The 15,176-nt window shown below is 44.4% G+C and overlaps 1 protein-coding gene across 7 annotated transcripts in view; it reads right to left on the bottom strand.

Moving 5' to 3' along the window:
• Positions 1–15,176, bottom strand: part of DOCK2 (dedicator of cytokinesis 2) — a 405,468-nt gene that overhangs the window by 352,730 nt on the left and 37,562 nt on the right. For all 7 annotated transcript variants that reach the window (XM_029217458.1, XM_029217457.1, XM_029217460.1 and 4 more), the window contains 3 exons: positions 11,646–11,781; positions 9,133–9,287; positions 5,057–5,138 (listed from right to left, as the gene is read on the bottom strand). In XM_029217458.1, coding sequence (XP_029073291.1) covers positions 5,057–5,138; positions 9,133–9,287; positions 11,646–11,781 — 373 coding nt within the window. The remainder of the gene's footprint in view (positions 1–5,056; positions 5,139–9,132; positions 9,288–11,645; positions 11,782–15,176) is intronic.

Raw genomic sequence — 15,176 nt, 5'->3', positions numbered from 1 at the left:
TGAGTTTTGGAAAGGAAACTGGGTGACAGGGCTCTGGTGTTCAATCCCGATTCTTCCACCTCAAACTGATGGGAAGAGAAGGATAGAGGTACAGTATCAGTTGTATAGGTAGCCGTCTCTATATACCAGCTGATGTATCCAAAAATAGCATTTGCTGCAAATGACTCCATCCACCTGGTCATTGCTCAGCACCTCTGAGGGAGAAGGCAAAAGGAGGAAGGAAAAATCCTAACAATCACCGTTTACTGAGCACCTAATGCATGTATATCACTCGGGGCTGGGTTGTTGTGACACCAAACAACCCCAATATCTGAGAGCTTCTAACACAACAGGGTTTATTTCCAGCTCAGGCTACCGGTCCAGTGCAGATGGGCGGGGGCTCCACTCACTCACTCTGGGCCCCTGGCTGATGGAGGATCTATCCTGTCACAATAGGTGCACTCACTGTCCCCAGAGCAGGGGAAGGTAACGGGGCAAATCACTCACTGGCTCTTAAAGCTCCCACCCAGAAGAGAGGCATATCACTTCCGCTTCCATTTCAGTGGCCAAAGCAAGGGCCGCGGCCACACCTAACTGCAAGGGGGACAGGGAATTACACTCAACTGTGGGCTCAGGAGGAGGAACACTGAAACCGTGATCTACGCTGACGTCTCAAGCCCTGTGCTCAGTGTTGCACACATCATCGTCTTATTTGATCCTTCACAACATCCAAAGTCCCATCACTAACACTACTACTGCAGCCCCATTTGACACATGGGGAAACTGAGACACAAAGAAGATAAGGGTCTTCCCCGAGGACATGACCTCAGTCCTTGCAGACACTGTCTGGTCACTCTGACCCCAAAGTCCATCCACTTAACCACCACAATACATTTCTTTCACCATCCAAAGGCACATAGGAGGGGAAACCACCTGGACTACCTCAGCATTCAAGTGCCCTGCTCAAATCTAAAAGCTTCAGTGTTCCTGGTACCCCCTTCCAGCTGAGATCAGCTGGAGAAGGGATGTCAAGGCATGTTGTTGGCATCAGAGCAGAGATCCCTGGGCCTGGCCTCGCTAGAGAATAGTCGCTTCTCTTCTGAGTTAATCCTCACGCAGGCATAGGTACTGGGAGCAGCCTGTCAGCTGACATCAGAGCCAGGGCCTGGGTAAAGCAGCCGTCCCCAGCCTCTCACTGTGGCTGGCGTGGGAAGAAGAGGGAGGGGTGTGCAGAGTCTCGGGAACAAGACACGGCCTCAAAGTGGTCCACAGCTTCCTGCGTGGGGGTTTATGTGTCAACGTGGACAGGCTATGCTGCCTAGTTGCCTGATCAAACACTAGTCTAGATGTTGCTGTGAGGTATTTTGTAGGTCTGATTAGCATCTACAATCAGTTAACTTTAAGTAAAGGACACACCTTCCATAACGTAGGTGGGCCTCATCCAATCAGTTGAAGGTCTTAAGAGCAGAACGCGAGGTTTCCCAGCGAAGAAGGAATTCTGCCTCGAGACTAGAGCATAGAAATCCTCCCTGAGTTTCCAGCCTGCCGTCCAGCCCTACAGATTTCAAACCTGTCAGCCCCCACAATCACATGAGCCAAATCCTCACAACAAATCTACCTATTTATGTATCTTCCTGGTTCAACTTCCCTGGAGAATCTTCACTGATACCAGGGCTGTCCTTTCAAAGCTGGAGGAATGGACAGCTGCTTCTCCACTCTCCCAAGTCTCCCCACTGGGCAGGGAGACAGGGAAGGTAGGGGAGAGGCGGCTTTCTGATCCAGGCAGCCCCTCCACTCATTTGCATTTCCCGCCTTGCCCAGCAGGCAGCTGAGTTTGAGATTCCAATTATCTCACATCCAGATGGTGGGACAGCCTCTTCTCTGGCCTGCCTGACTCCTTCCTCCAACCCACCCTGAAATCCCCCTGAAACTCATCTTTACGAGCCACGTTCATCATTTCATTTCTCTCCCCGCAACAATGTTAATAGCTCGATATTTGCTACCCTGTTAGTGCTAGTTTTCCCCAGGTGACATGAAATATCCTAGACAAAATATATTTCCAGCTGTCCTATCCCACTGATTCCCCACTATTCTCAGCATGCAAGTACTCTATTTTTGTCACAAAGATTTCTTTATTGTTCCACAAACACACAATGTTCACTTTCGACTCTAGATCTTTCTTCCTAAGCCCCACATCTGTACCTCCACCTCTAAAGTTTACCCCTTATTCCTCTATATATCCAAATCCTTTCCATCCTTAACAGCTCAAGTCCTGCTTCCCTCACAATGACCTCCATCCCTAATTACTTCCCTCCTCCCATTAGGATTTTTTGTATTTTTGAAATATCTATATTGGTATCTTTCAGAGGCATTCCAGAGACACAGAAGCCCTGCCACCTGACAGGTTCCTTCCTAAATGTTATGGGATGAATTATGTCTCCCCCAAACTCATATGTTGACCCCTTCATGTCTCAGAATGTGACTGTATTTGGAGACAGGGCATTTAAAGAGGTGATTAAGCTAAAATGAGGTCATTAGGGTGAGCTCTAATCCAGTATGACTCGTGTCCTGATAAGAAGAGGAGTTTAGGACACAGACACGCAGAAGGACGGTCACATGAACACACAAGGAGAAGGTGGCCATCTGCAAGCCAAGGAGAGAGGCCTCAGAAGAAACCAACACTGCCAACACCTTGATCTTGGATTTCCAGCTACCGGAACTGTGAGAAAATACATTTCTATTGTTTAAGCCACCCCGTCTATGGTACTTTGTAATGACAGCCCTAGCAAATTAATACACTAGGTAACTATTTAAGATTCCTAGGTAAGTCCATTTTCCACTCCTCTTCTCTGAAAAAATTTCACTTGCTCAGAAGAAGACACCAGACCTTTAAGAGCTTCCTCATCAGAGGCCCTTGGTACTAGAGAAGCTTATTGCTATGAGAGCAAGTAAAAATGCTTGAACACAGGCCATTCTCTGGAGAGTGTATAAACAGGCAATCTCAGAACTAGGCTTCAGTCTGCGGTGTCTCCCGATCATTCTCACTCGGGCCTCACAAAACTCAGACGTTTGGGGCAGCTGAGACACGAAACTTAAAACACGCGTTACCTGATTTAGTCATTAAGGAACACACACAAAAGTGTTCCTTTTACTGTTCAGTCTTGTCCCCCATGTGTTAGCAGCAACCCCAAAACTGCGCAAAGTCTTAGGAAACCTCACGGTACGTGCGCTTTCCTCTTACAGGGCCACGGAGGGTGAATGGTCATAAAGCAGACGGAAGGGAAAATCCACCATCAGCCCAACCCACGTGCCAGCTCCTTGTGCTCTGCCTCCAAGGAGGAGACTAGGAAGAGCTGACATCCGGAGACAAGAGAAATGAGGCCAGCAAGGCATGTGCCTGCCGAGTAGTATCTCATGTCTAAAACATCACCTCAATGCCCAACTGAAAGTAATTCCCAGTCAAACGCCATCACATCACCCTGTTTTAATTATCTGCATGGCATGGATTGCCTTCTGAGATCTCTCTTGTTTATTTATTCATTTAATTATTTTCTGAATTCCCCCCATCACATCCTGAGGGCAGGAGCCTACCAGCTTACTCACTGCTGTATCCCCAGACACAGCACAGAGCTTACACACAGTAGGTGCTCACTGGGTAGCACTTGAATCAATAAAAGAAGCTAGAGCACTGTGACGTTCCTTGTCCTGAAATGAAGATTCCCATCATTTCAAGAGAAGGAAGTGTCAACCCATTAAACCAGTCAATCAAGGCTCTCAAGTTCGTTTGCTGTGTGAAGAAGAGGTGGTGGCACAGGCAGAATTCTGCAAAGGCAGGACCACATTCTCATTATTACTGAGCGACACAAATTTACTGATGACCTTTCCTGCACGTTTACATCATGAATTGGTTCTCTGCAAAATGAACCACTGATTGATTCCCTGTCCCTCTCCCTCTTGTGAAACATCTGTCTCTTGGTTTAATCAGGAAGCCCCGTGGGACTCTCCTATTTATCAAGAAAATAAATAGGCTCCTCCTTCTAACTAATAATAGACAAATGGCACCGAGGCACATTTATATATGCCAAGAAAACTTTGTCTAAGCAATTAGGATCTATGATCTTTTCCATGCCCCTAGCCCATTTTTCAGGAAATAACAAACAAAATAAATCAGCTGCACTCCAATCTAATTGTAACATAACATAAGACATAGAACTTAATGGCCTGTAACTGGAAAATTATTGTGGAGCAAGGTAGGTTAATCCAGCATGTCGGTCACTCCGTAATGCCCAAACCCCTCCCTCGCTCCTCCTCTGTAATCTCTCTTGCTAACACAGGTGACACAGTGAAAAATCTCATAAATGCTCTTCTCCCCAGAGGTGCTTGCAGAAAACACCAATATCCTCAGATATCTTAAGATCATACTCTGAACACCACTCAGTGAAAACAGAAGAGAGGGGTTTCTGCTGGAAATGATAACTCTTATCTCCTTCTTTCCACTGTTTCTCCTTTCTAGAACTAAAAAGCCAGTTCACTCTCAGAAATAAATCATCCAAATAGCAATTGATTTCAACATTTCTCTGTTACGTCTTGCCTGGTGAGTATTGGTATTTAGAAGGATGATCCCAGGGAATCATAAGATCTTTAGTCATCTATGACTTAATTATGTTCAGAATGTCTAATTTACCAAGGCAGTCAATGTTCTAGGAAGGCCTTTTTTAATCTAATGTATTTTGGAAAGGTTTTTAGACGGTCTGAACCAAAGTCAGGAACTCAAGTTAACCATGAATCAACCAGAAAATCAGAGTAGCTGCTGTACCTAGTTCACGTAGACATTATTGCTGGAAGAGGCTTGTGCTTGTTTACACAGTGCTCTGCATTGTATACACATGAGTAAGATAGGGAGTGAGGAAGAGAGAGCAAGGAGGAGATCCATCTTCCCAATAGCTTCCTTTTACAGAAAGCCCAGAACACAGCTCTGCACCAAGGCCACGCTCCCTCCTGAGCACCTGACCAGCCCCATCTCCAAGATCATGTCCGTGAGTATGGGATGTGGTACAAGAGGACAGTGCACACCTACCGTGAAGACCACCTTCAGGTTGTTGAGCATCTCAATCTCCTTTGGGAAGCCCCTGCTGCCCCATCGCACCAGGTAGTTCTCACTGTGGGAAGAGGGGTGGCAACCCATTACTGCTAGAGGTCTCAATATTCATAAGGTAAAAATATTCACCAAGCCTCTGCTATGAGCCCAACACCAAGCTGGCAACTGGGGACATGGGAGTGTCTGAGACAGGCTCTCCCTGTCTGTCCCTCCCTCCAGGAGATCACAGTCCCGTCAGGGAGACAGACGTTAGACAGGCAGGGGTAAGGAATTACTAACACTTGGTATTCACAACCTCTTCCCTCCGCCATCTAGTAAGCAAATTCTAACCCAGCTATTTAATATTTTTGAAGAGCAGCAGCATTCTCTGTAGAGGTGATAAAGAGTGGCAGAAGTGAGAGGGAAAGGATTTTTGTACGTTTTGCTAGGCATTAAGAATGTATTTGTCCTTCCCCCCCATTCCCCTTTCAAGATTGAGTAAACATCCGCATTATTTTAAATTATCCATTAGCTGTCGGACCGTTTCCTTGAAGGAATGTCACACTGTGCTGGACCATAGAGGGCCTTAGCCATTATCTGAGATACACTTAAGTAATGATTTAAATGCGGTCGTGGCAACTATTTATATGCAATCATGCTACGAAGAAAAAGTTCAGGATGTTGTGAGAATGTATTATCAGAAGAACCATGCCTAGGCTGGGTGGTTAGGGAAGTCTTTGCTGAGGATGTGACATGTAAATAAAGTTGGTCAGGAAAAAGAGAGTGGGAAAGGGAAATGTTTCAGGCAAAGCAAACACGCGTGCAAAGGCCCTGAGACAGGACGGAGCTTGATGCACCTAAAAGACAGATCCAAGGGGAAAATGGTAAGAGAACAATTAGAAAGATGGGCCAGCCCATGTAGGCTTTATAGGCCATTCAAGGATTTTGACTTGATCCTGATAGTAATGAGAACCCACTGACAGGTTTTATGAAGGGCAGTCACACAGTTCTGACATCTGATCATTTATCAATACACATCTTCTAGCAATCATACACACAACCCTGTGTGGTTCATACTAGTCAGTCTAGCTGCATCGACAAGATCAGGAAATCTAGCATTCTTTAACTTAGGAGAAGCTTGGTAGAGTTTGCTGAGTTGAGCCATTCAGTTTTCCATGCCATCCAGGAGCATATAGTTGGTTCTAAATAAATGCCCGTTATCTTGAATCAGGATACAAACAAAATAAAACTCAAAAACCAAGTCAGCCCAAAAAAGGCATAATAAGAGAATTCAGCAAAGTGCCTTCTTTTTAGAGGTTTGTTCTCTCTGATGCCTTGTTTTTTTCTCTCCACTCACCCCTAGAAGACTATTAAGAGCAGTCTGAGCAAGGTTCAAGGGGGAAATAGAACTTACAACAAAAAGAAAACTGTCCCAGATTAACCAATGTTTAAAATTTAATCAAGTTAAATGTACTTTTTTTTTTTTTTAGTAAGATCTAAAATTTTTAGTGGAATTTTCAGCAAAATAACCAAGAAGCCTCCAAGGCTCCAACCCCCCCCCCCCCCCGCCAAATTGTTTTAATTATTTTCCATTGGTTATTTCTGGACTGTCATAGTGAAATACCTGGGTATTTCCCAGGACCTTTAATCACATGTGGCATGTCCAGTAGAGAACTAGCCTGCTAGGTCTAAACACTGGGCCCCAGCAATTTTCTTCTAGGGGAAAGAGAATCATAAACCAGAAAAGCAATTTAGAGGGCTGAGCTGGCCCCATTCGTCTTTGCCCAGGAAGACCTGGGTGGTAAATCTGAAGGCCTACTGGCACCCAGACAGGTAAGACCTCTTCCACATGACATCCTCCTCAGGGGAAGAGGGAGAACCATTCCAACTCTTTCTTGAGCTCCTTTTGGAAATTAGCCTTGCCACTGGCCTGATGCCTGAACTGCTTTCTTTTTCGTACTACCAAAATTTATCTTAACTTTCCCAAACCAAATCTCTGCAGGCATCCATTGGAATCGGACCATCGTACATCCCAATATTGAAAGGTTGGTCCCAGCCAGATTCTCCCCAGTTCACATCTGGGCCACACTGAGGATGCCCTAACTTGCCTGTGGCTCACTGTATGCACACGCTGGCTAGGGAAGGCAGGAATGGAGAAATTTGGTTTCTTAGGGAGAGAACAGCTACCCAGAGTCAGACCGACTTGGGGAGTGCTTCCAAGTTCCCCTGCCCCTTTCCTGTATCATGCCTCTTCTCTTTTTTCTTTGTTTTCTACTCTTTTTTTCTTTATTCCTGGGGCGGGGGAGGGGGCGGGGTTCTGCCCCTTTGTCCCCCTCCTCCTCAGCCCTCACTCTCCCGAGGGCTTCCCTGTGTCTCTGGCACTCTCAGAGGCATCACTCAGGCATGGCCCATCGAGCGCATCATTCGGTGTGGCGCATCGGGGAACAGAGCTGCCACCTCACTGATCCACTGCCTCCCTCCACAGGGCTGGTTCAGGCCATCCATCACTTAGATGAGCCAGCAGGCCAGGCACCCTTGTCAATTCAGCCATGAGGAATCCTTGTGTTTTCTGAGAGGCAGGGAGTGCTTTTGGGATCTTTGTCACAGGTGCCTTGGAGCAGCTGACAGGGAACAGCAAGGGGCCTATGACACGCAGACCATCTCAAAGTGGGTTCTAAGGGAGCAGGTACACTTGTTCACAGTATCTGCTGAGGCCTAGCCAGATGAGCTGAGCTCATTCTTTAAATTAGGGATTTAAGTTTGCTATAAAGAATAGCTTTCCACCGTAACAGTGCTAAGACCCTGGTGAGAACCACTGAGGATATTTGATACAACTCTTTCCTTGGTGACAGACTAAACTGGAAACTAGCTTATCTTCGGAGTCAGATGGACTTGGGTGGACAGCTCAGCTCTGCCATTTATAAATATATGTGCCTTTGAGCAAGTCACCTGACCTCTCTGAGCCTCATTTTCTCACCCAAATCACATGGAGTAATGACGATTATGTGAGATCATATACAGACCTCAGTTCCGTCTTCTTAGATGGACAGCCCCCCTATGTTTACTAAATGTCTCCATGAGAGCCATTATTTTCTAAAGTGAATTTCATAATTCAGTAGGAACTATATGTTATCTCCTTTAATCATCAACACAACCAAGGTAAGAAGATATCGTTTTCTCCATAGAAGCAGAAGGATCATGCTCCAGCTCCACTGTACTGCGTTAACTGGGATCTCAAATACAGGACCATGTGTTGGCTCAGAAGCCCACTGGAGGGGACAGGCAGTGGTCACCTGGGAGGAAGGATGGACTGAGCCACAAGCAGACGCCAGGGCTGGCGGTGGGGGCCAGAAGTACATCAAAGTCTTTCCTCTGGAGATTCCCAAACGTGTTTTCCCTTCTTCGAGCTGAGGTACCTGGAAGTTCCCTTACTTTTTCCATTTCCAAGAACAATTAATTAAGGTAGTAACAGTGATAACCACTGCCACTTGGAGCACCATGTGCCAGGCCCTGTGCTTCCTGTGCTTTTTCGTATTAAAGTCTAACTAAAAGAAATGACCCCGTGAGGTTGACACTTATATTTTGCAAATGGGAAACTCAGGCTTAAGAAAGATTAACAACGTGCCCAAGGTTAAGAAAGAGTAAATGGTGGGGGCACGATGTGAACCCACACAGATTCCAGAGCCCACACTCTTAGCCTGCTACTGCCATTGAGGACAGGGCGTTTTCACCATTCATTTGTTAACTCTCCTTTTAAAATAGGTATTTTTATTCTATTCAGTGCTACCTGTCTGAATCTTGTTATTTCTGGTTGTTTTCCAGTAATCAAAGAACTGTTTACAAAACCCTACAGTGTAACCATAACCCTACTCTGGGAAAAAAAAAAGTGGTGAAAGTAACATTTCCACCTGACTCCCACACCCTAAAAGAAGAAGTTATTTCCACATTCTCAGCTAGATTGTTTCTCAACTGGGTGGGAATTTCTCCACAAGTGATGGTGGAAGGAAAAGGCACTCTGAGCTCTACCAACTCCAACCTCCCGAATACAGAGAAGTCAGGCAATGTTGAACACTTACCTTATGACCATTTGCTTGTTGGGGTCATAGAGGGACATGAAAAGCTCAGCGTCTTCCCCAATTCTGCACACAAAGTTTCTCACAAAGACATAGAGGCTGTGGGTAGGGGATGAGGAGATCCGGGAATACATTCCATAATCAGGCTGATCTTTTGACTGAGAGGTGGAAGGAAAAGGGAGGAAAATGGAGAAAATTAGCACAGCACCACTTAGGACAACAGAAAGATGGCCCTGAATATTAAGAATCATGTAAGTTTCAAGCCTAAAGATTTCAGCATTATATCCAGGCCTTCCACCAAAAGTTCCTGCTGTCTGAGCCAAGTCACTTTGACTCTCTTGGCCTTGATCTTGGGAAATACCACAAATGACCCAGACTTCCACATAAAGTTTAGTGTCATAAAAAGCACAAAATATAAAAGAAAAAAAATGCTTAAACAGACTTTACCAAAACTAAAAATTTTGCTTTTTGAAAGACACACTTAAGAAACTGAAAGTCCAGGTACACACCGGGAGAAAATTTATTTGCAAAACATGTATCTGATAAAGAATTTGTATCCAGAATATACAAAGAGTTCTTACAACTCAATGTCAAAAAAATCAACCCAATGAAAATGGGCAAGGTATCTGAACAGACACTTCACAAAAAAAAGATACAAATGGTAAAGGCCAGTAAGCACATGAAGAGATGCTCAAAATCACTAGTCATTCAGGGACATTCAAAACAACAGTGAGATACCACTACACAACCACTAGAATGGCTAAAGTTAAAAGACTGACAATATCAAGTGCTAACAAGAATGTAGAGGAACTGGCACTCCCATAGATTGTTGATGGGAATGCAAAATTGTACAGGCCTTTTGGGACCTGAAAAAGTTAAATATGTACTTATCATATGCTCCAACGATTATTATCCAGAAAGAATAAACTCATATGCCCACACAAAGATTTATATGAAAATGTTCACAGTGTTATTAGTTATAATAGCCCTGAATTAGAAACAACCCACATATTCAACAACTGATCAATGATATATACCATTGGCAACTGGTCAATGGTATAGCAACTCAGCAATGAAAAGGAAAAAACATTAATACATACAACAACATGAACTTCAAAAACAGCATGCTGAGTAAAAGAAGTCAAACACAAAAACCATATGGGACTTCCCTGGTGGTGCAGCAGTTAAGAATCACCTGCCAATGCAGGGGATGCAGGTTCAAGCCCTGGTCCAGGAATAACCCACACGCCACAGAGCAACTAAGCCCGTGCGCCACAACTACTGAGCCCACGTGACACAACTACTGAAGCCCACGCACCTAGAGCCCGTGCTCCACAACAAGAGAAGCCACTGCAATGAGAAGCCCGCACACCCCATCAAAGAATAGCCCCCACTCGCCGGAAATAGAGAAAGCCCACATGCAGCAACGAAGACCCAATACAGCCAAAAATAAAAAATATATATTAAATAAATAAATTTATAAAAAAAGACATATGATTCCATTTTTATTAAATTCTAGAAAAGACAAAATATAGTCTCACAAAAGGGGTTGCCTGGGGCTTGGGACTGGGGAAGGGGATTGACTGCAAAGGAACTCAAAGAAACTTTTAGGATCACGGAGCTATTCTATACCTTGGTTGCGGTAGAGTCTGCCCAACACTATGTATTAATAAGATCCATTAGACTGTAATTTTAAATGAATTCATTTTATTGTATGAAAATTATATCTCAGTAGAGCTAAAAATAAAGTTGCTTTCAAACAATACACAGTGGATAAAATACTTTTTAAAAACATAAATCAGATTATGTTAACCTTGTAAAGACTGTTTCCTTGGAATCTTTTATTGGCTTCTTACCACAGTTGGAATAATATTTTAGCTCTTCCCTATGACCCTTAGGTCCTATGAGAACTGGCTCCTGCTACCTACCTCTCCAAAGCATTGCCTTCACTCTTCCACTGTTCATTATGGCCCATCCATACTGACCTTCCTACTCCCTGAACATTCAAAACTCAGTCCTACTTCGGGGCCTTTGCACTTGCTGATCCCCCTGCATTGAACATCTTGTCCCCAGATCTTCCCAGGCCTGCTGCCTTCACATTATACAAGTGTCATCTCAGATGTCCCTCCTGGGAGAGGCCTTTCCTGATGGTACCTTTTAAAATAGCTCCTGATTCACTCTGATTCACATAACACTAATTGATTGCCTTTTAGAAACTTATCGCCATCTGGAATTATTTACATTTTTAACATTTCTTCTTTTTTCCTCTCCGGAATATAAAAGGTCCGTGAGAACAGGAAACTTGCCTGGCATTAAACCACCTGGGGGCTGGTTGTGGAATGAATCAAGATCCAAGTACAAAAACACAATAAAATGCATGTGGTTACTGATGATCTCAGGTCATAGGACAGATGTCCCTTTGAATAATATACAGTCTGGTTAATTAGATTATTATTTTAAGCTTATGATGTGCTGAAGCCTGCTTCACTTGGCCAAGCCTAGTTCACAAAGCTCACCATCTCTTCCTTGATACGCTCTGTGATTTTATCAGTGGCTTCTTCGTGTGCATGGAACAAGCTGATGACGCTGGTATTATCAGGGTCCAAGATATTTCCATCTTCATCTCTGACAATCAGATCAAGCTCAAGGATTCTGAAAAGCAAAAATGTGAGATGATAAATCAAGGGAGGTTGAAGCCTGTAGAACGTTGGTGAGAAGTTTCTACCAGAAAGCTCACCTGATTTCTGAGGATCATAGGCTCCCATAGCACAGCTCTATACAGACAGCCTTGCACACAGCTGGGAGTCACATTGATATAGCTCAGCCTTTCTGGGAGGTACTGTGGTAGTGTGTATTAAGAAAATTTTAATGTGTATTTCCTGTGATACTGAACTTAGAAAAACAATGAACAAGGATGTGTGTTGCATCAGCAAAGTGTTGAAAAAAACTAAACTGTCAGTCAAAGGGGGAATGACAAACTGTCATCTGTAATGGAATCCTATGTAGTTGGGTTTTAAAAATATGATATAGTTTTGATATGTTTAATGATATGTATTAGTGAAGAAAAAAATCAAGCATGGAAAGATGCATACAGTGTGTTTTAAGTAAAAAACAAGCAAACAAAGAAACCAAGGGAGGTATGTTACCTGGGTGCATGTACAGAGAGAAAGGTATGGACAAAATGCACCAAACTACCAACATGCGTGCCTGCGAGGAGAGGTAGGGCACTGGGACTAGGAGGCGTGGAGGGGTCAAGGGAGAATTTTGCCTTATCTCTATTTGTTTAATGTTTATATAACATAACATAATATAGTACGATATATAATACATATGCAGAGAAGGTATTCATGTACCGCTTATTCAATGATACCTTGAAAATAGTCATTGGGGAGAAATCTCACATATATCCATTGTTACCCAGAGTGTGCTCTTTAGCTCTGTGACTTCCAGGTCACAAGGTTTTCCCTGTTTGGTATTGATTTGTTTCAACTGCATCTGCCATTCTGATTGGCATCAATGATACTAGTAACAGCAAAATAGTCACACAGCACTTGCGATAAGAGGTACCTTAAATTCTTCACACATATTAAGGCATTTAACTCTTGTAACAACGCTGTGAGGGAAGTACTATTAATACCTGCATTTTACAGATGAAGAAAAGACTGAGGATAATTTACCCCAGGTCACATAGCTAGTAAAAAGTAATATGGCATCCTAGTCTGCACTCTTAACCTTTATGGTATACTTTCAAGATAGGAGGCTCGCAGAGGCAGCACTGGGTTTGTGGACAGGGGTTATGTTTGCACAGGTCCTAACCTGAAGCTGCTTTTGCATCTGATGTTGACATGGAGGACCTCAGTTGTCCATACAAAGAGGGGAGGGGGCGGTGGGCTGATGGAGACTCTGAGAGGAACAACGGTGGTCCTGCTTAGGCACCACTACCACCAAGCACCAGACAGGGTCAGGGCAGCAAGGACAGATGAAGGAGACTACGTTTTCATCTCTTATTTGTCAACTGAATTGAGAGGCACATCTCTCATGTCATCCAAATGCAAACAGAAGGGAGCCAAAGTTCACCCATTTGTCCACATTCATTAGGAAATTAACTTCCAACTAGATATGACTCATAATGTTGCACAGCCATGCTGCTGAATGGGCAATGCTACGGGGGAATAAACGTATTCAACTAATGCTGAGCAGAGGCTCTCACGACCTGGGAAAAGACGAAGCACAGCCAATACGTAATTTAATGCCGAGATCTCTCTAGCTCCTTTCTCTTCGAGATTTATCAAAGTGGATTCGGTTCTAAAATGTATGAATAAAACATTCTCCCGGGTCCAGCTGTCTTGGGATTTGAAGGAATCATTTGAGGATTCCTCACTCCTTGGATACCAAAGAGCTTGTCCATTACCAGTTTCATTTGAAACTTGGAAGCTTTAGTAGACAAGGGGCAGGATTGATGGGATTCCCATGACCCAAGATCGGGAGAGGCTTCTTCCCAATAGGACAGCAAACCATTCATTTTGGAGAACTGAGCATTTTGACAGTTTCTCCTTAGAAGGTAGCCCCACTGCTCTCTCTGTTCAAGAAAGTGATAAAATGAACCCAAGACAAGGGCAGGGAAGGAAGTCCTCACTGTATGCCTTTTTCAAAAAAATAAAAATTTTTAAGGTGAAGAAAACAGAAATGGCTTTTTCTGTGGCTCCCCATCGCTCTCTGGACAAATCTGAACTTTTCCACCTGGTACTCATGCCCTCGCGATTCCAGCCCCTGTCTACCTTCCTCTCCATATTCATGCTCATCTCTCAGCTCCTCTCAACTTCTCTCTCTCTCTTTCTCTAAATTTCTTCACCTAATAATTCCTGCCAGTGTTGTGTGACGCAGGGCAGGTGTCACCCCCTGCCCTGTCTCCTCCCACCCTCTTGTTCACGCTTCCTCCTCTCATGAAACGCGTGACTTCTTACTCAACTGTCTGCTTACTTCTCTTTCTCTTACTAATCCTCATAGTCCACAGGAGGCAGTAGAATGCAGTGGTTAAGTGCTTGAACTCTGGAGCCAAGCTACCTGGTTCAAATTCAAGTGCATCTTGGGCAAAATGACCTAATCAGCCTGTGAGCCTCCATTTCCTCATCTAAGAAATAGGGATGATAATAGTACCTGCCTCACAGAGTTGTCGCGAGACTTAACCGAGTTAATGCATGGAAAGTGCTTAAAACTGTACCTGGCAGACAGTAAGCACTCAGAAAGTTATTATTAGTTCTCTTTGCTTGCCTTTTGTTGTTGTTGTTGCATAGAGAGGCTGTATTTTGTAAATGTCTGTGTGCTGAGGGCCTCTCGGGTGCTCGACAAAAATTTGATGGCTGAAGGAAGGAATGGAATTTCTGGGGGAAGAAATAGGCTGATTCTGACCAGTCCTCCAAGACTCAGAGTCCTGCTTCCCTGACTCTCACAGCCTGAGGCTGATGGTCCTCATGCTGTTCCTGACACTCTGACCTGAAATCTGGCCTTCTGGTTTGCAGGAAACTGCCTATCCCATATCAGAGCTCTGAACCCCCGAGACACCAGGCCTATATTAATTTAAGGTGCACAAATCTCTCTCACTTCCAGCTGAAGTCATCAGGGAAGTGAAGCAAGAAACAAGGGGCCCCTTAGCTCAGGGCCTCTGTCTCCGAGGATGTCTCTCACTTCCCCAAAGGCAAATGACTGAAACTGAAAGCACGGTGCTGATCCAGGCGATGCTGTAGAGGGAGGCTGATTTAGGGAGGATCCTCTTTCTCCTTTCACCACCATTCACCTACTGCATGCAGATCCTATGCCCAGCACATAGAAATGAATCTGCCTTAGAGGAGCTCCCAACACAGCATGGGAGACAGGCCAGTAAGGAGGTAATTACTGGTCAGAGTGCTAAGGGCCTGCAAGAGTGCCTAACCCAGCCAGGGGGGGTGGAGGAAAATCAGGGAAGGCTTCCTAAGAGTGGTGACCATTTTTTCCATCCTTGGTCCTTATTGTCAGAAGCCCCCATGAGGAAACATCTGAAGGTCACAGAT

Source organism: Monodon monoceros, unplaced genomic scaffold, assembly GCF_005190385.1.
Source record: "Monodon monoceros isolate NGI ecotype Baffin Bay Population unplaced genomic scaffold, NGI_Narwhal_1 Super_Scaffold_12, whole genome shotgun sequence".
NCBI lineage: Eukaryota > Metazoa > Chordata > Mammalia > Artiodactyla > Monodontidae > Monodon > Monodon monoceros.
The sequence above is the reverse complement of the archived record's forward strand: the minus strand, read 5'-3'. Positions and strand labels throughout refer to the sequence as shown.